The sequence below is a fragment of the Podarcis raffonei genome, chromosome 1 (genome assembly GCF_027172205.1).
Source record: "Podarcis raffonei isolate rPodRaf1 chromosome 1, rPodRaf1.pri, whole genome shotgun sequence".
In the NCBI taxonomy this organism is placed as follows: domain Eukaryota; kingdom Metazoa; phylum Chordata; class Lepidosauria; order Squamata; family Lacertidae; genus Podarcis; species Podarcis raffonei.
This window is the reverse complement of record NC_070602.1, coordinates 125,466,679-125,491,854: the sequence shown is the minus strand read 5'-3', so window position 1 is coordinate 125,491,854 and position 25,176 is coordinate 125,466,679. Positions and strand designations below refer to the sequence as shown.

The 25,176-nt window shown below is 44.9% G+C and overlaps 1 protein-coding gene and 1 long non-coding RNA gene across 4 annotated transcripts in view; one reads left to right on the top strand and one right to left on the bottom strand.

Moving 5' to 3' along the window:
* LOC128399731 (uncharacterized) overlaps nt 1–25,176 on the top strand; it is a 212,623-nt gene that overhangs the window by 24,218 nt on the left and 163,229 nt on the right. The gene's annotated exons all lie outside the window — the stretch shown is intronic.
* On the bottom strand, nt 4,198–24,230 carry FTCDNL1 (formiminotransferase cyclodeaminase N-terminal like). 3 transcript variants are annotated; one of them, XM_053361356.1, is made up of 6 exons: nt 23,977–24,230; nt 22,642–22,764; nt 18,024–18,119; nt 16,720–16,872; nt 8,740–8,931; nt 4,198–4,694 (listed from the first exon to the last, which is right to left on the bottom strand). In XM_053361356.1, exons 2-6 carry the CDS (start codon nt 22,754–22,756, stop codon nt 4,255–4,257), a joined length of 996 nt encoding a protein of 331 aa, XP_053217331.1. In that variant the 5' UTR covers nt 22,757–22,764; nt 23,977–24,230; the 3' UTR covers nt 4,198–4,254. The 3 variants fall into 3 exon arrangements, 2 of the variants coding, with proteins under 2 accessions (XP_053217331.1, XP_053217340.1); XM_053361365.1 differs by having other exon boundaries at nt 24,117–24,230; XR_008327257.1 differs by lacking the exon at nt 4,198–4,694 and adding an exon at nt 7,227–7,651 and having other exon boundaries at nt 8,433–8,931.

Genomic DNA, 25,176 nt, shown 5'->3' with positions numbered 1-25,176 from the left:
TCCAAACTATCTCAGGATGGGCATACGTGTTACACTTTGTTTTGACTAAAGTGAAATAGAAGATAAAAGGTTAGATCCAGACCCAGATATACTTAGAGTAGATCCATTGAACTTAATGGGACTTAAGACTAACTTCAGCAAAGTCCTTAACCCTAGAGCTTTTATGAGCCAACAGCAAAGCTTCTGTCACCTTTGGCTGGACTTTACCATCCAGGGGTCTTTTAATTGAAATAATTGAAATACTTTTATTGTCACTTGTACAACTTGTATACAGTGAGATTACACGAGCACCCCCCACTCAGCTCTCTTAGTCTTAATTCCCCTCGTTTACTGACACACACACACCAAACCCAAAAGTCAGTTGCCCTGTTGTTATCTTTTCATTCAGCACCCTAACAGCCCACGGATAGAAGCTGTTCTTTACCCTGTTGGTGTGACTAATCATGCTTCTATATCTTCTGCCTGAGGGCAGGAGATCAAGAAAGTGCCGGCCAGGGTGTGAATCACCCCTGAGAATTTTCCTCACTCTCCTGAGGCAACGTTCTTCCGCTATTTCATCCAGCGGATTCACAGGACAGCCCATAATATCTTGTGCTGTATTCACCACCCTCTGTAGGCACTTCCTATCAGATGATGTCAAACCAGCGTACCACACCGTGATGCAGTACGAAAGGACACTTTCTACTGTGGACCAGTAGAAGGAGATCATCAGATGTTGATTGACATTGTTCTTCCGCAAGACTCTGAGGAGATGGCGTACCTTTACCTTTTACCTATATGCAACATTAATAGAAGTAGAGACTTTCCTTCACTGAAACATTTTCAGGATGAAAACATTACAATGCAGAAACAGCAATATTTAAATAAATTCAAATAAATTCATTAAATAAATGAATTGTTGCATAAGGACTGGGGGCTGGATGTGAGCAGGTTGTGTTAGGAAAAGCCAGCGAGGGAGTTCAAAGGCCAGACATGCCTGGGATAGCTCAGCTGGTAGAGTGATGAGACTTTTAATGTCAGGGTCATGGGTTCGAGCCACATTTAAACAAAAAAATTCCTACATTGCAGGGGTTGGACTAGATGACCCTCGGGGTCCCTTCAAACTCAACGATTCTATGATAAGTGAGATTTGAACCAGGATTTTTCCTGGGTGTTCATTCATGCCACCACACAGCAAGGCATGATAACATTCGAGCAGCCCAAATGTAGCCCATAACACATACACAGAAACTCACTTCTTCCTTTTTAATGAACGGCAGCCACTACCAGACACCAAGACTGGAAACTGCACAATAACATTTGCATGTCAATAGCTCATCCTTGAGAACATGCACTATAAAAATTTCCTTGCTGAGCAGTCCTCCCCTTAGCCGCTGGATGGCAAAACAAGAGGAAAGCGAAATAGCAAAAACTGTCATTTTAAAGGGAGGATTTGCAATTGCTGCCCTCTGGTGGAGATGATGCAAAAGCGAAAGTGTGGAGAACAGGCAATTGCTTCCACGTTTAGCCTTGTTATCCTCCCGGAATAGTCAAACGCCTCCGAGTCACCACCACATCTTGTAGTAATAGTCAATTTTGCACACATCAAATAGGTAATTTGTGGGATTTGCCGGTTCACAATACGGCCACTGCCTTAAATAGCTTCTGAATGCAAAGGCAAATCTTCTATTTTTGGATGATAGGTAGCTCTAAAAAAACGGGGAAAAATGAAAATCATGGCCACTGGTCCCATCACCTCCTGGCAAACAGAAGGGGAAGAAATGGAGGCAGTGAGAGATTTTACTTTCTTGGGCTCCATGATCACTGCAGATGGGGACAGCAGTCACGAAATTAAAAGACGCCTGCTTCTTGGGAGAAAAGCTATGACAAACCTAGACAGCATCTTAAAAAGCAGAGACATCACCTTGCCAACAAAGGTCCGTATAGTTAAAGCTATGGTTTTCCCAGTAGTGATGTATGGAAGTAAGAGCTGGACCATAAAGAAGGCTGATCGCCAAAGAATTGATGCTTTTGAATTATGGTGCTGGAGGAGACTCTGGAGAGTCCCATGGGACTGCAAGAAGATCAAACCTATCCATTCTGAAGGAAATCAGCCCTGAATCAGCTCACTGGAAGGGCAGATCGTGAAGCTGAGGCTCCAATACTTTGGCCACCTCATGAGAAGAGAAGACTCCCTGGAAAAGACCCTGATGTTGGGAAAGATGGAGGGCACAAGGAGAAGGGGACGACAGAGGATGAGATGGTTGGGCAGTCTTCTCGAAGCTACCAGCATGGGTTTGACCAAACTGCGGGAGGCAGTGGAAGACAGGAGTGCCTGGCGTGCTCTGGTCCATGGGGTCACGAAGAATCGGACATGACTAAATGACTAAACAACAACATTGCTCTAAAGGGACACACCCTAAAGAGGCATCATGGAAGCGCAAGCCATTTCCCCCAATAATTATACCAGGGATTCTTGCTTGCTCTTGGGTTTTATCGCTGTCAACGCAACAGCCTCCCAAGGGGGACGTGATAAACCAAGATTAACCTCCAGGGAGATACTTTGGTGCTCCAGTTGTCGTCGGGAGTCCAGATTGCATCAGCCCCAGCTCATGCGGTCAGGGATGATGGGAGCTGTTGCACAATGAAATGTGGAGGGTATCAAGTTGGCTACCATATTTGCTGCTCCCATGCAGCCTCTTTGGCACGGATGAGGCACAAGAAGAAAGGGAGGAGTGAGGCTCTAGGACAGGGGTGAGGGAACTGCTGCCCTATGGCCAGTTCCAGTCTGCGAAGCCTCCCCATCTGGCCCACTGAGGTTCCAGCCAAGACTCTCTGGAGTCCATCCCTTTGCCACCCATTGCTCCTGGAGAATCAAGAACTTGTGATTGTGCTGGAACCACTAGCTAGGTTTTGGGGCAACTTTCCAAATCACATATGTTTTTCTGCTTTTCCTAGTGTCTCTGAAATATACTCAAGAGTTGAGTGTTGATTTCATGTTCTTTATTTCAGCTCGTGGCAAACAGTGAATGAGTGCTTTCCCCAAAAACCTCTGGCTATATATACATTATTTACACAATGGGTCCCATGTGATTGGCTGATTGGACTGTTCCTGCAGGCCAATCAGGTTGCTGATTCACTTCCTCCTGGAGCCTGATTGGGCTGCTCCTGCAGACCAATCAGGTTGTTGCCTTCTAGGATCCAACCTGCCTATTGTTCTAGGATCCAAGCTCAGTAGGTAACACTCTCAGAGGTCATACGCCTTGGAACACAAGTCGCTGAAAATCACAAATGAGGACTGTTGCACTCAAGTCCTGCTTACAGACTTCCCATAGGCATCTGGTTGGCCACTGTGAAAAAAGGATGAAATTCTGGCCTAATCCAGGATGTCCTAATTCTGAGCAAAGTGTTAGTTGGATACACTCTAATTAAAATCCACATATAAAGTGTCCTTTCATACTGCATCATGGTGTGGTGCGCTGGTTAGACATCAACTGATAGGAAGTGCCTACAGAGGGTGGTGAATACAGCACAAGATATTATGGGCTGTCCCGTGAATCCGCTGGATGAAATAGCGGAAGAACATTGGCTCAGGAGAGTGAGGAAAATTCTCAGGGATGATTCACACCCTGGCCGGCACTTTCTTGATCTTCCACCTTCGGGCAAAAGATATAGAAGCATGATTAGTCACACCAACAGGGTAAAGAACAGCTTCTATCCATGGGCTGTTAGGTTGGTGAATGAAAAGATAACAACAGGGCAACTGACTTTCGGGTTTGGTGGGTGTGCGTCAGTAAACGAGGGGAATTAAGACTAAGAGAGCTGAGTGGGGGGTGCTCATGTAAACTCACTGTATACAAGTTGTACAAGTGACAATCAAGTATTTCAATTTATTTCTACCTTGCCAGGATACATTCGTCTCCTGGCCCCCAAAGGTTGCCTTGGAATTAACAAGGAGTAGAATTTTAAACAGTGATCAGGAATGGTTTTCAGCCTGACAGCAGGTTTCTGGGAATTTCATACCAGTGGTGGCCAAAGGTAAAACTGGGCACAGCGATTAGTGTAATTTTTTACCTTTGTACAGTAGGCTAATTCACACACAATCTGACACAACCCGTTCCTTCCTCCCTACAGGCAAGCCAGAGGCAGAGGCAGAGGTCAATGATGCGTTCCAGTCAGGCAAAAATATTTGAGGATCACGGAGTGGGACAAGAGTGGGTGTGACACCAAGATCTGAGGTTCTTCCCGATTTAAAGCCAGCAAACAGCAAGGCTATCACATGAAAACGCCGCCCCGCATCCTCCAGAATTCATGGACACCGCTTGTCAATGCGTAGGCAGCACATCGTGCGCATTCCTCTGGTGTGAACCCAACCAGCGCGGTGCCAACAGTTCTCACTCCGCGGTCTCTGGCTGACTTCTTAATGGAAGCTTCTATCAGCCAAGGCGACACGTAGTGATACGTTCTCCCGAGAATGCTGTAGGAAACATATCCCGATTTGTCGCCCGCGGCCCACCTGCCGTCATGGTCGTCAAAGCTTTCCACGTTGCACGCTATTTCGATTTGCCCGTTGTGTGGGAAAGCCATCGACTGCACGCCCTTCAGGCCTCTGGCACTACTGCCCCGGACGGAGCCTGCGATCGCCTTGGCCGTAGCCAAGTCTTGCGTGTCGACAGTCACGTTGCAATTCATCACGTAAGGGCTGGCCCCGACCCCTGAAATGATAAAAAAATGAGCCACCGGTGTGAGTCGAAATTAATGGTTGTTAGGTTGGTTTGGCTTCTGCATCTACTCTTCAGATACGGTCGAGTAGTTTCTAAGCCTCGGGAAAGGACTTTGGCTAATCCTTCACTTATACACCAGGCAATATTCAGTATTCTTTATCAAGAGATTGAGTAGTACAGTTGTACCTTGGTTCTCGAACAGAATGCATTCTGGGAGTCCATTCAACTCCCGGAACCACTCAAAAACCAAGTCACGGCTTCTGATTGGCTGCAGGAGCATCCTGTAGCCAATTGGAAGCCGCAGAAGCCACGCCGGATGTCTGGCTTCTGAAAATCATTTGAAAACCGGAACAGTCCTTCTGGTTTCCGGGAGCCGAAACGTACAAGTTCCAAGGCGTTTGGCAACCAAGGTACGACTGTAGTTGGATCCAGCAAACCCAAGAAGAGTCCATAGCAGGCCTGGTGAGTTTTATGGCCTAGAGAAACTTCCCAGGACTGCAAATAAAGGTCTGGAGGAGGGCATATGCCTCCCCCCAGGGCCTGCAGTTCCCAAGCTTTTACATAAATGCTCTGGAAGGGCATTCCAGGAGAAGGGAAGTTGCAGAGCAAAGTCTGTTTCTCACACTGAGTGCTGAGCTACCTCGGTGCAAATAGAAGTCAGCCAGTGGTGACTCTAGTAAATAAATCAAAGGTACTGCACACGAGACCTATTCTCCAGTGAAAAGCAGTTTTATATCTGCCTCTTCGTAAGCAACGTGAAAGAAGGAAGGGGAGAAACTCCACCAGGGATAAATCATCATTGCAAATTGTTCATGATGAAAAAAAGAGTGTGAAAGTTTAATATTTCTCCGAGGTCTTTTCTTTTCCTTTCCTCCTTGGAGTTCTGACTCATTGTCTTTGTAGTTTATGAGCCAGAGCCTGGATAGAAACAAAGATCTTTACAGCAAAAAAAAAAGAACACAAACCCTCAAGGCCAAATTGTTGAGGTAGAGGGAAAATAAAAACAAATGCACTAATTAACATCTGGTGTGTGTTCCTTTCTCACAAACGCAAATGCAGTATGAGTGTGACAGCACTGGCAATAATAACTGGTTTAAGTATTCTTGCGGCAGAATGACGTCTGAAGAAACAGGATTTAAAAAAAAATTGGATTATTCAATCAAAGTACATAAGGAGCTTTGTTCTATGCAGAGCGTTTTTTAAGTAGGTTAATTCTAAGTGGGTCAATAGGAGAATAATTACTGTTATTCTCTTGATATCTACCCCATTCTCTATTAAATATTTAACCAAATCTCTTCAATGGATTGTAGCAATGCCTCATCAGTCCTCCTTTCAAAACATTTGAAATAGTTTACTGGGCACAATCCAGGGTACGAAACAAGCCCCATTGATATTGTGGGGCGTGAAAAGAAAAGAAATCAATGGTACCCAAATGCTTGATAGTACATGCTCAAGAATGGCTGCAACGGACTGCTGTTGACCACATGATGACCAATTGTAAACTCACATGGAAACGAAGAAGTCAGGTGATTTAACCCCCTATTATTGCTGACAATTAATGTTGTGCAAATTATTTAAATGGGCAATTTGCCTACTGGCAATGCAGATGGCGACAGCAGCCAAAGATGGTGACAGCAGCCGCGAAATTAAAAGACGTCTGCTTCTTGGGAGAAAGGCGATGGCAAACCTAGACAGCATCTTAAAAAGCAGAGACATCACCTTGCCAACAAAGGTCCGTATAGTTAAAGCTATGGTTTTCCCAGTAGTGATGTATAGAAGTGAGAGCTGGACCATAAAGAAGGCTGATCGCCAAAGAATTGATGCTTTTGAATTATGGTGCTGGAGGAGACTCTGGAGAGTCCCATGGACTGCAAGAAGATCAAACCGATCCATTCTTAAGGAAATCAGCCCTGAGTGCTCACTGGAAGGACAGATCGTGAAGCTGAGGCTCCAATACTTTGGCCACCTCATGAGAAGAGAAGACTCCCTGGAAAAGACCCTGATGTTGGGAAAGATGGAGGGCACAAGGAGAAGGGGATGACAGAGGACGAGATGGTTGGACAGTGTTCTCAAAGCTACCAGCATGAGTTTGACCAAACTGCGGGAGGCAGTGGAAGACAGGAGTGCCTGGCATGCTCTGGTCCATGGGGTCACGAAGAGTCGGACATGAATAAACAACAACAACAAAATGCAGCGTAGCCCAAAAGAGGGTTCTTCAGCCACTCCAGGAATTCTGGGATTTTTGTAGTTGTTCCCCCGTTTGGTAATGCCCTTCCAGGTCTCACATCTATAAACAAGGACTTAAGATACACAACACTCAAAATGCATCTTATAAGACAGGGATAGGGAAACCGTGACCCTCCAAATGCTGTTGGATTCCAGTTCCCATCAGTTCCCAGTGAAGACAGCCCATGGTTATTGATGATGGGAGTTGGAGTCCAACAACATCTCTAGGGGTCACAGTTCCTCCACCCCTGTTTTAAGAGACAATCATTTATTGGTTTCTTTTTCAAAAAATAGACTTCAAGAAGGTTCTGGAGTTACCTGAAGGGATACAACACAAAATATTGCTTACGCTGGAATAGATTAATTGATTTGTGACCATTAATGGTTGCCATTAATTTGATCTGAACTGATTTTATAATAAATTGATTTTAGAATGCTGTATTATTTTACTGTTGTTAGCCGCTCTGAGCCCGGCTTCGGCTGGGGAGGGCGGGATATAAATAAAATTTTATTATTATTATTTATTATCACAGCCTACATCAAATTAAGAGCAAAAAACTGCCAGGTGCCTCGAGGTCTTCTGCTCTTAAATAACTCTATGCATTTCCTGTTGCTTCTTGGTGCTCTCTCTTCCTCAACACCCCCACAAGTTGTCCTCTCCCCAGTCCTTTTGAATGGCACTTTATTCCCCAGACCCATCTCAAAAGCCTAAGACTTCAGTCCTACAAATCCGCTCCACTTCCCAGTGGGGAGGAGTTGCGGTGGACCACGTGGCCACCCACTCCCCACCAGGGGGGGGGACTCTGTCCCCTGTTGCCTGGGGGATCCTGGTCACGTCAGAGCCCGGCCAGCCAATCCATTGGCCAGGGGGCGTGGCCGGGGCCGTTTAAACTGAGGAGCGAGCCAGAGGACTTCCTTTTTGGCTCGCTTCCTTAATCACCCGCCCTCCCTCCTTCTTACAGGTTAGGCAATGGCCTTGCTATGGACTTGGGTTGGTCGCCTTGGTTGTCCGAGGGTCCTGGTAGGAATTTTTCCACTTGGCAGATGGGCACTGGCCACATGGTTTTCACCTACCTTGTAGTAATTGTCACAACTTTGCTAGGGTTGCGGTTAGGCATTGTTTGACCTTGTGTGGGGGAGGGGAAGTGTGGCCATCACCTGCCCCTCCATGCTTAAGGGTATTCCGTTAAAGGAATCCGGGGGTGTTGATCTAGTCTGAAGCCCGGCTGGTGGGCTAAGGCCTTGACACGACCCTGACGGGAACACCAGGGGGAGCTTGAGTTGGTTCGCATCAACAGGGCTCCCCCTACTGGTGGCTTACCCTTACTGCACAACATGGGCGGGAGTCAGATATAGTCAGGTCCAATCAATGCCTAAGCCAATACCGCTCACAGTCTGTAATTTCAATAAAGTTGTGGCCAAAATTTGCCCAATAACATAAACCTAATATCCATGTCCTTGTCTGAGTTATTTCCAACGAGGAGGTGGCTGCGGGATCTCGACACGCAAGTGCAATTGGCTTGGGAATAAGTTCTAATGAACTCTGTGACGTTCCAAGTAAGCAAAGACTGGGCAGCAAGCCTATGCAACTTTAATCCCTTATTAGTCTTCCTATCTTCCCTCTCTCAGTTTTTTGTATACTCACCTGTCTCTTATCTGCATTCTCTCCCATTCTCAATATTTATATGTAAGCTCCTTGGGGCACAGACCACTGGGGAGTGGGCTATATTCCTCTGTGAAGTCCTAGAGACATTGATTGCCTTTACCCATGACAAAAACAGCAACAATGAACATTGCCATCATTTCATACCTGTTAAACCGTGTCTTAAGGTAGGCGACAGTCCTACATCAGGAATAACAGTGGCTGCATTGAAAGCTCTGCGGTTAAACCATCCCAGTTGTTTTCTTCTTTGAACCAGACTTTGCTTCTCTGGGAGATGAGCTTGCCCAAAAAGAAATATGCTGCATCCGGGAACACGGCAGACCAGGGTCTCTGCTATATCTGAGGGAAGAGAGGAACAGAAGGGAAGTACAACAGCTAGAACAGGGGTGGCAGCCTTTGGGGGCCAGTGGGTACTTTGGAATTTTGAAGGAGTGATGTGGGTGCAATCACAAAATGGCCACCGTGGGAACATGACAGAACACAAAATGGCGGTCAAGGGGATGTGGTGTAGCACAAAACGGATGCTACATCTATTTAAAAAAACAGAAAAAAGAGACAGGATGAACAGGTCTGGGCATGCCCCACACTAGTGGACAGGGGCAGGGAAGCACCTCTCCTCTGTTCAGAATGGAAGAGGCAGTGATGGTTGTCCAATCCTGGCCTCCAACGAAACATGGGCAGGTTTGAGGAGGCGTGTTCAATCTAGTTGAGGCCCTTGCCAGCGCCAACAAAAACTGAGCAGGAAAAGCAAAGAGTCTGTTGTGCATTGTGGGTTTTGGAGGGAATCATTACTGGCATTTTTCTCAAGCACCAGAGGAGGCAGTGTCAGGCATATGGGCACCATGCTGGTGACCCCGAGCGAGAAGAAACACAACAAGAAAGACTAAGAGAGCAGCTAGGCTGTAGACTGGGGGTGCCTACTCTATACATACATTGGCTCCCAGTACGTTGCCGAGCACAATTCAAAGTGCTGGTGTTGACCTTCAAAGCCCTAAACGGCCTTGGCCCAGTATACCTGAAGGAGCGTCTCCACCTCCATCGTTCTGCCCGAACGCTGAGGTCCAGCGCCGAGGGCCTTCTGGCGGTTCCCTCATTGCGAGAAGCAAAGCTACAGGGAACCAGGCAGAGGGCCTTCTCGGTAGTGGCGCCCGCCCTGTGGAACGCCCTCCCATCAGATGTCAAAGCGATTAACAACTACCTGACATTCAGAAGACATCTTAAGGCAGCCCTGTTCAGGGAACTTTTTAATGTGTGATATTTTAGTGTATTTTTGGTTTCTGTGGAAGCCGCCCAGAGTGGCTGGGGAAACCCAGCCAGATGGGCAGGGTACAAATAATAAATTATTATTATTATTATTATTATTATTATTATTATTATTATTATACATATAATGCCACTTTTGAAAGAACTGCAGTGGCTACAAATTTGCCACCAAGCCAAGTTCAAGGTTCTCGTGTCAACCTAAGAAACCCTAAACAACCTGAGACCTGAGTACCTCAAAGAAGATGGCGGCCTAGCTGGTGGCCTGCTGAGATCTACCTTGCAAAAAAAGAGACTCACCTGGTGCCTTTGTTACGTATTCTTTTTTTTTTTTTATAATATTTTTTATTACGTTTCTTTCCAAATTTTATACATTACAAACAAGGAGTTTACAAGAAACCATTTTTTTTTTTTTTAACAAAAATCCCAAATTGGACTTCCCCACCCCTTCCGATTCTGCGTTCTTTATATTAACAATGTCAGCAATTTGTTACCTTATGTCATACCTTATTGTAACTTTTACATGTTATGTATCTATATTCAATGTATTATGTCAGAATTTTTATACCTTTAAAATAAACGTAACATGTTCAATTTCATATTATCTCCTTTTCTCTTTTATCACTTAGTTTACTATTTACTTAATCATAATTGCTAAAGCGTATCATTTTCAAATCATGCACCGTCTTAAGATTCATACAGTTTGTAATACTTTTGCAAGTAGTCTTTAAACTTTTTCCAGTCCACCTCAATTGTTTCTACATCCAAATCTCGGATTCTGCCGGTCAGTTCAGCTATCTCCATGTAGTCCATCAACTGCGTCTGCCATTCCTCCAGCGTGGGTAAATCTTGTGTCTTCCAGTTCTTTGCGATGAGTATTCTTGCTGCTGTACTAGCATACATAAACAAAGTTCTGTCCTTCTTTAACACCTTCTGGTCTACCATGCCCAACAGGAAGGCCTCTGGTTTCTTGGGAAAGGTATACCTAAATACCTTTTTCAACTCATTGTAAATCATTTCCCAGAAAGCCTTAACCTTTGGGCATGTCCACCAGAGGTGAAAGAAAGTCCCCTCTGCTTCCTTACACTTCCAACATTTATTGTCAGACAGGTGATGTATCTTAGCTAACTTGACTGGGGTCATGTACCACCGGTATATCATTTTCATAATGTTTTCCTTCAAGGCCGTACTGGCCGTAAATTTCATTCCGGTGTTCCATAACCTTTCCCAGTCTTCAAACATAATGTTGTGTCCAACATCCTGTGCCCATTTAATCATAGCAGATTTAACTGTCTCATCCTGTAAATTCCACATAAGCAGCAAGTTATACATTCTAGATAACAGCTTTGTCTTTGGTTCTAACAATTCTGTCTCTAGTTTCGACTTTTCCACCTGGAAACCAACTTTTTTGTCCATTTTGAAAACCTCTTGAATTTGAGCATAATGTAGCCAGTCTCGCACCTTATTTTTTAGTTTGTCCTGGCTCTGCAACTTCCAATTGTCTCCAATTTTTTCAGTCAATTCCCAATATTTCGGCCAATAGGCCTCCATATTGGGTCTTTTTCGGGCCTTGGCCTCCACTGGTGATAGCCACCTCGGAGTTTTACTCTCTAGTAAGTCTTTATATTTCATCCAGACTGCAAAAATTGCTTTTCTGACAATGTGGCTTTTAAACAATTTATGTGCTTTAACCTTGTCGTACCATAGGTATGCGTGCCATCCAAAAGCATTATTAAAACCTTCCAGATCTAGGACATCGGTGTTTTCCAACAAAAACCAATCTTTCAGCCAGCAGAAGGCTGCAGCTTCATAATACAACCTCAAGTCCGGCAGGGCAAACCCCCCTCTTTCTTTCGAATCTGTTAATATTTTAAACTTTATTCGGGGCTTTTTGCCCTGCCAGATAAATCTAGATATATCCTTCTGCCATTTTCCAAAGCAATCCACTCTGTCCACGATCTGTAAGGTTTGAAACAAAAATAACATTTTCGGCAACACATTCATTTTTATAGCTGCAATTCTTCCCAACAAGGAAAGTTTCAATCTTGACCAAATTTCTAAATCCTTTTTAACTTCCAACCAACATTTCTCATAATTATCCTTAAATAAATTCAAATTCTTGGAGGACAAATAGATCCCAAGGTATTTCACTTTTTTAACCACATTCAGTTCTGTTTCTCTCTGAAACCCCTCTGTTTCTGTAATTGTTAAATTTTTGGTCAGAACCTTAGTTTTTTGTTTATTCAACCTAAATCCCGCCACCCGACCAAATTCAGATATAAGTTCGAGAACTCTTTTTGTACTGGATTCTGGCTCCTGCAGTGTCAAAACTAGGTCATCTGCAAAAGCTTTCAGTTTATATTGTTTCACTCCGACCTCTATCCCTTGTACCAACCGGTCCTCTCTGATCATATTCAATAGCACCTCCAGGACTGAAATAAATAACAGAGGGGATAGAGGGCACCCTTGTCGTGTCCCTTTTTCAATTTTAAATTCCTCCGTCACCACATTGTTCACTATTAATTTAGCTTTTTGTTCTGAATAGATTGCATGTAATCCATTCTCAAACCCCCGTCCCACTCCCATCCCCTCCAAGTTCTTCTTCATAAACATCCAAGATATATTGTCAAATGCTTTCTCCGCATCAATAAAGATTAACACCGCCCTTGTGTTCCTGTTAGTCTGCAAAAGTTCTAAAATGTCAATGATGTTTCTAGTGTTCTCATATAAATGCCTACCAGGGAGAAAGCCAGCTTGGTCTTTATGAATTACTTCATTTAAGACTTTTTTAAGTCTATTTGCCAAAATGTCTGCAAATATTTTGTAATCCACATTTAGGAGTGAGATGGGACGGTAATTTTTAAGCTGAGTCTTTTCAGATTCTGACTTAGGTATCAATGTGATGAAGGCTTCTTTCCACGTTTCTGGTGCCCTCTTCCCATCCATAATCTGGTTGCATACCTCCAACAAAGGTTGTATCAAATAGTCCTTCAGAACCTTGTAATATTTGGAGGTAAGTCCATCCGGGCCTGGAGATTTGCCTAGTTGCATATTCTGAATGGCACCTTCAATTTCCTGTATGGTTATTATAGAGTTCAAGATTGATCTTTTATCTTGAGTTATTTTTGATAGTCCATTTATCTTTAAAAATTGATCTATCTCTGATTCTTTCTGGGGCCCCTGTGCATACAGTTCTTTGAAGTATCTGTGGAAGCACCTCCTAATTTCTTCTGGTTTCTGTACGGTCCTTCCATCAATCTCTAGATTTGTTATCGTGTTTAGCTTTTGTCTTTTTTTCAGCTGCCAAGCTAGCAGCTTTCCACATTTATTTGCTGATTCAAAAGATCTTTGCTTCATCTGTTTTATTTTCCATTCAATCTCCTGATTGATCAATTTTGAGTATTCTGCTTGGTGGAATTTAATTTCTCTCAGCACCTCCTTGGACTTTGGTTTGGTTCTCAGTTTTTTTTCTCCTTGGTGTATTTTCTCCAATATTTTGTCCTTCTTTCCGTTCCAGAGTTTTTTCTTGATTGAATTCTGTTGTATCAGAAACCCTCTCATAACAGCTTTACTTGCGTCCCAGATCGTTCTTTTTTCAACTGTAGTATTCAGATTTATCTCAAAATAGTCCTTTAATGTTTTTTGGGCCTTTTTCACAATCTCTTGATCTCTTAGTAGTGTGTCATTCATTCTCCATCTGAAGGAACCGGGTTGAGTTAATCTAAGTTCTATTTTCAAGGCGTTGTGGTCGGAGCATGTTTTTGGGCAGATTTCCACCTTTTTAGTCTTGGGTGCCAGCCCCCTGGAGGTCCAGATTTGGTCGATCCTTGACCAAGACAGGTGGGCCTCAGAGAAAAAAGTTCCTTCTTTACCTAGGGGGTTCTTTGTCCTCCATATGTCAATCAAATCCAGATTGTCAGTCAGTTCGAAAAAAGTTTTGGGCAGTCTGCCATCAGATGTTAAGTTTTGGTTGTAAGACTTATCCATATGTGTAGACACCACTCCATTCATATCTCCCATCATTATGATGTTAGCATAGTCCAGATAGTCCAGCAACGTCTCATGCAGCTTCTTGAAAAATTCTGATTTCCCGTCATTTGGGGCATAAATTCCTAATATCAATATTTTTTCTCCTTGGGTTTGAATTTCAATTGCCAAAATTCTTCCTTGTTCATCCTTAAATAGAAATTTGGGTATCAGGCTCTCCTTAGCATAGATCACCACTCCTCTTTTCTTTACTTTGTCAGACGAAATAAATTCTTGGCCTAATCTTTTATTTACCAAAACCTTCCTGTGGAGCCTGGTCACATGGGTTTCTTGTAGGCAAATAATGTCCAATTGTTCTTTCTTCAATATGTGAAATAACCTCCTTCTTTTCTCCGGGGAATTTCCGCCATTTATATTCCAACTGAGTAGCCGCAGAGACATCCTGAACTATTCTGCTACACCTAGAGCGGTGTATCTTCTTTCTCCTCTGGTTCCGAAGGTGCAGGTATTGCTCCACCTGGGTTGGGTATAGGCCAATTAGCTGCTGCTTCTTTTTGGAGGTCTTCTCCGTGGTCGTGCTGGAACTTTTGTAAGTCCTCTGGTGATCTTATTTTAACCTTCTTCTGTTTGTAAGTGAATGATAGCCCTTGTGGGAACTCCCACCTATAAGGAATTGTGTTGAGTCTCAGTAACTTAGCCAAATCTGAGTAGGTGGCTCTCAAGCCTTTGTTACGTATTCTTAGGCACCTGGCAAAAACATTCCTCTTCTTCCAGGACTTTAGCTAATGAAACAATCAACGGCCTTTTAAACTGTGTGTATGGGGTTACTGTTTTTGTTTGTTATCATGTTATGTAATTTTGTGTTGCTCTTTCGTAAACCTCCCTGTGATCCTTGGATGAAGCGCGGTATAGAAAACAAACAAACAACCAGAGGAAAAGCCTTTTCCATTATGGCACCCAGTATGTGAGGGACACGGGTGGCGCTGAGCCTAGGACTTGCCGATCAGAAGATCGGCGGTTCGAATCCCCGCGACAGGGTGAGCTCCCGTTGCTCGGTCCCTGCTCCTGCCAACCTAGCAGTTCGAAAGCATGTCAAAGTACAAGTAGATAAATAGGTACCACTCCGGCGGAAAGGTAAACGGTGTTTCCGTGCGCCGCTCTGGTTTGCCAGAAGCGGCTTAGTCATGCTGGCCACATGACTCGGAAGCTGTACGCCGGCTCCCTCGGCCAATAAAGCAAGATGAGTGCCGCAACCCCAGAGTCAGTCGCGACTGGACCTAATGGTCAGGGGTCCCTTTACCTTTTTACCCAGTATGTGGGCACCCTCATCTCCCTTCAAAAATAAGGCAAGTGCTGCCTTTGTTACATGATTTGATGCATGCTAAGAACATTTCTAATGCACCCAGGCATATGCTAGTTATTAATGCAGAGCTTTTAGTAGAATTGGCTGCTTTTACTGTGATGGCTGTATTTTAACACATTGTTTTTAATATATATATACATATATTTGTACTGCTGTGAACCTCCCTGGTGTTTCTTGTGAAGGGTGGGATATTAATGTGTTAAACAAACACACAAGCAGGCAACAGATCTGAGAAAGTGTGAATATGTGAGCAAGGAGGCAATTGGTTATCTAAAATGCTGTGCTGTCATTCCAGTTGTAGATTGTACAACCACGCTTTGGAGTATACATTAAACAGCTGCGCTAAACAGTTCAGAATGGGGTTAGCCAATGCCGTCCCCTCCACTTGTTGTTAGACTTCAATTCCCATCACCACTGACGATGGCTCATGCTGGCTGGACTTGGCGGGAGTTTGAATCCCAAGAACATTTGCAGAGTGCCACCTCGCCCTACCCCTAATAATAATAATAAATAAATAAATAAATAAATAATTTATTATTTATACCCCGCCCATCCGGCTGAGTTTCCCCAGCCACTCTGGGTGGCTTCCAATCAAGTGTTAAAAACAATACAGCATTAAATATTAAAAAACTTCCCTAAACAGGGCTGCCTTCAGATGTCTTTTAAAGAGAAGATAGCTGCTTATTTCCTTGACATCTGAAGGGAGGGCATTCCACAGGGCGGGCGCCACTACCGAAAAGGCCCTCTGTCTGGTTCCCTGCAACCTCACTTCTCGCAATGAGGGAACCGCCAGAAAGCCCTCGGAGCTGGACCTCAGTGTCCGGGCTGAACGATGGGGGTGGAGACGCTCCTTCAGGTATACAGGACCGAGGCCAGTTAGGGCTTTAAAGGTCAGCACCAACACTTTGAATTGTGCTCGGAAACATACTGGGAGCCAATGCAGATCTATCAGAACCGGTGTTATGTGGTCCCGGCGGCCACTCCCAGTCACCAGTCTAGCTGCCGCATTCTGGATTAATTGCAGTTTCTGGGTTACCTTCAAAGGTAGCCCCCCGCAGAGCGCATTGCAGTAGTCCAAGTGGGAGATAACTAGAGCATGCATCTCTCTGGCAAGACAGTCCGCGGGCAGGTAGGGTCTCAGCCTGCGTACCAGGTGGAGCTGGTAGACAGCTGCCCTGGACACAGAATTAACCTGCGCCTCCATGGACAGCTGTGAGTCCAAAATGACTCCCAGGCTGTGCACCTGGTTCTTCAGGGGCACAGTTACCCCAGTTAATTTAGAGCGATGCCTCTGCTTTGACAGAGGAACAATCCAATATCCATCGGGTCAGATCCTTGGGTCAGATCTTGTGCAACCAAGATGGGGCCCTCCAGTTGTTGCTAGACTACAACTCTCATCATCCCTGACCAAAGGCCATGGTGGCTGGGGATGATGGGAGTTGGAGTCCAACCAACCACATATTGAGGTCGCAACATTGACTACCCCCGCCTGTGAAGGATGTTCAGGTTCTGCTTACTTCGAGCCACTGTTCCGCACTCTTCCACATCGACACCTGACAACGGGTAAATGGGCACCAGGTCTACTGCACCAAGGCAAGGGTGGATTCCAGAATGTTCCGCCATATCTATTGAAGCAAAAGCCTCCACACAGGCAGCAACGACAGACCTGCCTAACAAAACACAAAGAGGGTGAAAGAAACTTTATCAAACCCATTATTAACTAAATCTGAAAAGGAAAACTAAATCTTAGCCACTCTTGCCCCAAATATGTTTTAATTAAAAACATTCACACACAAAGAAAAAACATAGACAAACTCCCTCCCGCCCCTTGCGACTGTTTCTAGTGACAGGGATAAGGTAAGTCCTCTTTCTCATTTACACAAAGCACTAATTTTGGGAGAAATGTGAAGCTCTTACGACTCTTACAAATCTACCCACCTTGAAGCAGGGTTCTTATTATATGCAACAAACACACTTTAAAAATATACTAACAAAATAGCCCACTTGGTATCTTGGAGGGTTTGCTATTGAATCACAATCTACAAGGGTGTATTTTTTTAGTGAAGTGCTGAACACAACCATGTTAATTATGGCCACCTGACATCCTCCTGCTAACTTTGTCTGACAAGACTGCTTTTGATTCACTTTGTATACATCCCTACAGAACGTCCTTAGCAGAAAAGATAAAAAAGAATATTTTATTCTGCTCCTCCTCCACCACACAGCCTGAATTCAAAAGTAACCTTTGCTGCAGTCCAAACACAAATTACCTGGGAATAAGTTCCCATTGAATTCAATAGAATTTAATTCTGAGTAGACATGGTTAGGAGTGTGGTGTTAATTGGGGAACTGGCTCTTGTAAACCAGTGTTGAAGGAAAAATCTACACAACAAATCCCTCTCAAATCTAACTGAATGTTATTTATTTTCAAAAACTGTTAAGAGGGCTTCCAGACAAGAGCTTCTTGTCACAAACGATCAGTCACACCATAATTTTCTGTGTTTGTGATTTTTGTGCAACCATCCACCAAGGGGATTAAAATGTCAACTTTTTTTGGGAAATATGTGCCTTTGTATTGGTACTTGTTACCGCATTTATATAATTTTTCAGCTGAGGAATTTTTAAAAGTCCTCATTTATCAAGGAAGCTAAACACCAGAGCATGTTTTTTGAGAGAAGCAATGCGTTTTAAAATGTACTGTTTTACTCTCAGGTAAACATGTATACAACTGCAAACTCTGAATTCAAAAACACAACATTCAAAGGCCAAAAATAATAATAATGTGAGCTGGGATATTTTAATACATATTTTTAAAACTTACCCAGTCTGTCAACTGGAGCTGCAATAGTTATGACGGACCTGTTATAGTCATAGTCAGAAAATATATTAAGCACAGTTGCTGGGAGATGCTCCTGGCCTACGGGGAGGGAAAAAATGGAACATTTCTTGTGCTTCATACAACACATAAAGACTTCCAATTTAGCTTAAGCACATGCTATGTTTTGAAGAGGAAAAACGCACAGAGAAACGCATGAAAATTTGGAAGCATTCCATTATCTAAGACGCATGTCGAAAAAGAAACATAAAAGAATTAAATGATACAGACTTCCAACAGATTTATAGCCCTCAAAAAACCGAGCTGAAGAAGGCGTTTACTCCGAAACAGGGCCCTGTCCTGGTCACCACTACTGAGTCGTACATCTGATTCACACTCCGGATACTCCTTTTCGGCCCTATTTGATTCTTTATTCTGATTCTATATAATATGGACTCCTTTTGACTGCCATTGAGACTTGTACAAAATAATTGTTGTGTACTGGTATTTTATGTACCTTTATACTATATCACTGCATATTTGAAACTACATTATTTCTGTACTTAAACGTTTTACCTTAAAACTACTGTACTTACACGTTGTGTTTAAATTTACCATTAGTTTCAAACTGTTATTCTTAGCAGAATATACACGTTTTTCTTTTCAACTCTCGAGTAGGAATTATTCCTTATATTGAAACTTGTGGCCTGAGTTCTTGGTATATCCTTTTTAATGTTTTGAAGAGGTACATTCTGATCCTAAATCCATTGATTGCAAAATAAGTTCTAGCAAACTAAATGGAGCATACATCGGTGCAAGCATGATAGATTAGAAAAATATTGAACAGTTTTGCTCAATGCAATCTGTGGCCTTAAAGATATTGCTCCCATCAGCTGCAGTCAGTATGGCCAGTGGCCAGAGATGATGGGAATTGTAGTCTAGTGTTATGTACTGAGTTGAACAGGGTCCAAAATGCAGCAGTCTGATTGGTCCTAGAACAATAGGATTCAGAATGCAGCAGTCTGATTGGTCCTAGAACAATGCAGCAGTATGATTGGTCTGCAGGAGCCACCCAATCCAGCTCCAGATGGAAGTGAATCCACAACCTGATTGGCCTACAGGAGAATTCTGGAATTAGCCAATCACGTGCAGCCCATTGTGTAAATAATGTATATAAAGCAGATACTTTGGGGAAACATTCATTCCTCCTCACCACTATGAGCTGAATAATGAGCATGAAATCCACTCTTGAGTATATTTCATCTAGCAACATGTGGGGGGCAACAGGTTCCCCACCCCTGTCTGAGAGAGTACAGATAGGCAACACAATCCAGGGCTTGTCATTATGAAAACCATACTGGCTGAAATTCCCAATTCTTGGCAACTTCATTAACGGGTGAGGGCTGGTCCTCTTCTGCATCTGTTTGCCCTATGTTTGTTCACACAATGAACTTCAGACTTAGCCTGAAAGAGATGCCAGGATAAAAAATTCTTACAAGTACACAAACAAAAACGCCACCCCGAAGTTTTAGAATGTGTTAGTCAGTGATTAACAGATCAACGGGCTTCTTTTGTGCAAACACAGCTCATGCAAACTATATCCAAAAACTTCACAAAGGCTGCCATTTGGGAAGACTTCAGAAATGCATGGCTGACCAAACCATAGCTATCATAAAAACCAGAGGGCTGGAAGGGACTCAAGAGTGTCGTTTAGTCTCAGCTCCTGCCCCGAGGCAGGACTTTCTATACATACTTCACACACCCAACATACGGCTTCAGAGCTTCAGGAGCATCAACGTCAATGTTTGGTTGGGTTGGTGAGAACGGAAAGCTTGAAAGCTCAACTAATGTTTTCTCATCAAAGCTTCATTTGTGCCAGGGGGCTTAGATACACCATCCGTTTCCAGGACCACGGCTAATATTGGAATACGTACATTCAAGTGCCTCTGAGAATGTGCAGAGTGCAATTTTCTTACCGAATCAACAACCCTGAAGTTGCAGGTAATGGGAAAGACTGAGACCCTAGGGAGCCACTGATAGCCAGAGCAGATAATGCTGGACTACATGGACAGATACCGTATTTTTCGTTCTATAGGGCGCACCGGCCCATAGGACGCACCTCGTTTTTTGGGGGGGGAAATGAATAAAAAAAATTTATTCCCCCCCCCCAGCCGCGGCTGCCGCCCCAAGCCTTGCGCACACCTGCCCGAAGCACGGGGCGCCCTCCGGAGGGCTCTGCATGCTTCGGGGTGCAGGCTGCCGCCCCAAGTCTTGCGCGCCCGGCGGGAGCTCCCGCCGGGCGCGCAAGGCTTGCGAACACTCGCCCGAAGCACGGGGAGCCCTCCGGAGGGCTCCCCCTGCTTCGGGCGACAGGCTGCCGCCCCAAGCCTCTTGCTGTTCTGGCTTCTGGGATTCAGAATATTTTTTTTCTTGTTTTCCTCCTCCAAAAACTAGGTGCATCTTATGGTCTGGTGCATCTTATAGAGCAACAAATACGGAACTTATTCACTCCAGCTAACTGATGTCTGCCCTTTTCTGTCAATACACAGTTTTGGATCTCTCCTAAGTACTTTTGGCATTCAAGTATGACTGCATGGAGGGGCTCCCATGAAAGAACAGGTCACATCCAGTCAGCATCAGTCTGAAGGGGATCCTGCTCACATAAGGCTCCCTCCACCGTCAGGGTTTGCATCCCAGGGCAGGCTGTCCTATTGTCAGGGTCTGGGCAGAGGAGGAATGGTGGAGACCGCCTCCCCAGCCTGACCCTTCCAGAGAAGAAGGAGACAGTTCAGAATTATAACAGGGGTTTGAGGGAGGTCACAGCTCAGAGGCAGGTGAGGAGGAAAGCTGGGAAATAATGGGAGAGGAGGAAGAGGAGGAAGAGAAAGCACCAGAGGGGCAACAGCTGACGGACACAGTGCCTTTGGAAAGCATTCGAGACACCACCCCCTCCCAGAATCTGGCAAGCCTTGAAAGGAGGAGAGCAAAGGACTCAGAGGGCCTTCAGCACCACCTGTAGGGGAGATGATGAAAATGACGAATGAGGAAGTGGGAGAAAAGAAGTGTGGAGAGTCACTCGGGACAACACCGTTATCCTAAGCGGCTGTGTTCCAAGCCTCTCTCTGTAAATAAAGCCAGTGTGGTGTAGTGGTTAAGAGCGGTAGACTCGTAATCTGGGGAACCGGGTTCGATTGCCTGCTCCTCCACATGCAGCTGCTGGCTGACCTTGGGCAAGTCACACTTCTTTGAAGTCTCTCAGCCCCACTCACCTCACAGAGTGTTTGTTGTGGGGGAGGAAAGGAAAGGAGATTGTTAGCCACTTTGAGACTCCTTAGGGGAGTGATAAAGCGGGATATCAAATCCAAATCCAAACTCTAAATACTGAATAAAAAGCAGATGGTAAGAACTTTTCCTTGTCTTGTACGTTCCTGGAAACCAGCCATGGGAGCTGACTACTGCCGCCTGACACCTATGTGCACTCTTTGCACTGGCATTGGTCCCCTTCAAACAAACACTGGTTGCGCATCAGACAGAGGCCTATGTGCATGAAGATGGATAAGGCTCCTTCCACAGGCAATACCGAGGGTGGGCTAGCCAAGTGCATTCCACAGGGCTCCTCCACACCACTATAGGAAAGGCCTTATCCCTTGTCTCAACCAACTGGACAAACTTATTCCACACATGCTTAAGTTCCAAAGAAGAGTTCAGTGGAATTCTAAGCAAACGTGCCTAGAACTGTTGCAGATGTTTTAATTTTGGCTAGACCAGGTATATTTGGAGTAAGGTAAAGATAAAGGGAAGGGACGCGGGTGGCGCTGTAGGTTAAACCACAGAGCCTAGGACTTGCCAATCAGAAGGTCAGCAGTTCAAATCCCCACGACGGGGTGAGCTCCCGTTGCTCAGTCCCTGCTCCTGCCCACCTAGCAGTTCGAAAGCACGTCAGAGTGCAAGTAGATAAATAGGCACCACTCCGGCGGGAAGGTAAACGGTGTTTCCGTGTGGTGCTCTGGTTCGCCAGAAGTGGCTTAGTCATGCTGGCCACATGACCCAGAAGCTGTACGCCGGCTCCCTTGGCCAAAAAAGCGAGATGAGCGCCGCAACCCCAGAGTCGGCCACGACTGGACCTAATGGTCAGGGGTCCCTTTACCTTTACCCTTTAAGTGCAGGATGATGACATTAATATGCAACCTGAGGGTTTAAAAGCATTTTCATGTTTGAGATATCCTAAAGATAAAAAATAAAAAATATGCTTGAGCTATTCTAAAACGAGAAATTATAAAGAAAGTGCATATTAGATCCTCGCTTTATTGGCCAAGGGAGCCAACGTTTGTCCGCAGACAGCTTCCAGATCATGCGGCCAGCATGACTAAGCCGCTTCTGCCAACCAGAGCTGCGCACGGAAACGCCGTTTACCTTCCCGCTGGAGCGGTACCTATTTATCTACTTGCACTTTGACGTGCTTTTGAACTGCTAAGTTGGCAGGAGCAGGGACAGAGCAACGGGAGCTCACCCCGTTGCGGGGATTCGAACCGCCGACCTTCTGATCGGCAAGTCCTAGGCTCTGTGGTTTAACCCACAGCGCCACCCGTGTCCCATATTTGGAGTAGATCCACATTATTCTTACCATTATCCTCACAAACCGCAGCTCTTGCTACTTTCTCAACAATGTCCTTTCTTCTTCCTTCTGAAATGTTTAGCAAACAAGCAGCCAGACGCAAGCCAGTTCTGCCAGAAGTCATTTTCGCCCCTGTAATAAAAGGATACTCCTTAATTCCAACAGAACAGGCAAGGTACCGGTAGCATTCTCCAATGGTGATGTCAAAGTGTTCCTTCTCTCTCAACAGGAGGAAACCGCTTCCAGTCACTTCACAATATCCCTTAGCCCGGGGAAAAATCCCTACATGAAAGCATTTGTTTCCATGCTGACATTCACACGAATCTTGTGGATGCAAACCATAGCATATGACACCACCACACAGGTCTCTGGCTGTTTTTGGACTACAACTCTCATCATCCCTACCTAGCAAGCCCAGTGGTCAGGGATGATGGGAATTGTAGTCCAGAAACAGCCAGGTTGGAAGAACACTGCTATGTGGCTTTAAATCCCTGTCTCTCTGTGCACTGGGAAGCTAAAATTGGACACCCCTTCTGGAGAGTACATATACAGACATGCACATGTGTAAGTAACACTGTCATAAATTACGATCTGCACCATGCAATTCTGCCTAGCAAGCCCATCTTGACCAGGTGCAGTTGTGCTATGAAATTTTCCACATTGTTATAGATTAAATGCCAAATTTAGGTTGCAATCTAGATGCTTCCAGACGATTGTTTAAAAATGGGGTCAGTGCTCCTTGTCAGTGGCGTAGTGTGGGGGGTGCGGGGGGGGCCGGCCGCAACATCTGGGGGTTAGGGGGCGCAAATCCACGGGTTAGGGGGCGCAAATTACTTGCCTTGCCCCGGGTGCTGACAACCCACGCTACGCCACTGCTCCTTGTGGATGCTTTTTGCAGCACCCACAACACCACTGACATCAAAATGACAGCCTGTATCCCCCCACACACACACACATTTAACACAGATTCGCTCTTTCTCGTGGAAATCAAATGATTGTTTTCTCTTTTTTGATACCAATTACCCTTTTATCTCAGTGCCCTATATCCCCATATAAGGGAATAGGCTCCACTGAACAATGTGTGCCTTACTTTTTGAGTAGACTCGTACAGGATTGCACTGACTGCGTTGTTTTCACTTTTAAAACATATTTTGCTCGAAATGATTTCAGTATAAGGAAGAAAACAATGAGACTTTTGTTTCAGTACGTCTATCTTATTTGATCGCGGCATGTATGATCGGGTAAAATTATACAGCAAACCCAAGCTGGGGGGAGGGAGGGCTGCCGTACGAATCCCCAAAATTAAGACAGAACTGTATCTAGACTAACTGGTGGTCTACTTACAATGTTGGAAACAAGCCTGGTCGGCTAGCAGAGCAGTTTCAGGGTATTTTGCTATTAACCAATACTAGTATCTCTGGTTTGCAGCATCCGACCAGGCAGCAACTGCGCCAAAATCTGCAAAGCGCGGAGGCAAAACAAACCTGAGACTTCCGACAACAGGAACTTTTTCTTTCTTTCTGTGACTGTCCCTCCCAGACTGCAAACGCCACGTGAGTTTTGGAAGGTTAGTGCTTTGCTGGGAGCCTCTTCCGGGAAACTGGTGTGTGACTATTTTCACACTGCTGTTGGTGCGGGAGGAGTGCGGGATTTGTCCTCCCCTCGCTCCTCCAGGGAAACTCATCGCTCCGTGGATTAATTTCTCGCTGAGATTTGAATCGCTCTGCAGATTCCTCTGCAAGAAAAGGCTGGTTACAGGAAAGACCTCGGAGATGCCAGCTTTGTTCCTCTTCCTCTGCAAAGTCTGCTTTCGCGCAATCTTGTGTTTGTTTGTTTTTTATATTGGATGGGCACTGACGAGGTAGCATCGCCTACCTTACCAAGGGTGTAGCGGCAACGGGGGGGGAGCAGCTGCCGCCCCCCAAAAATATAGTAAACAAATAAAAAATAAAAGTGGAAATTGTAGAAAGGTTTTGACAGATCGTTCCGAGCCCTTGGGGTCAAAAGGAAATAATTTAAAACATTTCATCCCGAATCTGCTAGACAGAGGATGGTGGGTGTCTTGCACACACACACCCAACATAAATCATGGCTATGCCCATGCATAAAAAGCAGAGACATCACCTTGCCAACAAAGGCCCGTATAGTTAAAGCTATTGTTTTCCTAGTAGTGATGTATGGAAGTGAGAGCTGGACCATAAAGAAGGCTGATGGCTGAAGAATTGATGCTTTTGAATTATGGTGCTGGAGGAGACTCTTGAGAGTCCCATGGACTGCAAGATCAACCCTATCCATTCTGAAGGAAATCAGCCCTGAGTGCTCACTGGAAGGACAGATCGTGAAGCTGAGGCTCCAATACTTTGGCCACCTCATGAGAAGAGAAGACTCCCTGGAAAAAAAACCCCTGATGTTGGGAAAGATGGAGGACACAAGGAGAAGGGGATGACAGAGGATGAGATGGTTGGACAGTGTTCTCGAAGCTACCAGCATGAGTTTGACCAAATTGCGGGAGGCAGTGGAAGACAGGAGTGCCTGGTGTGCTCT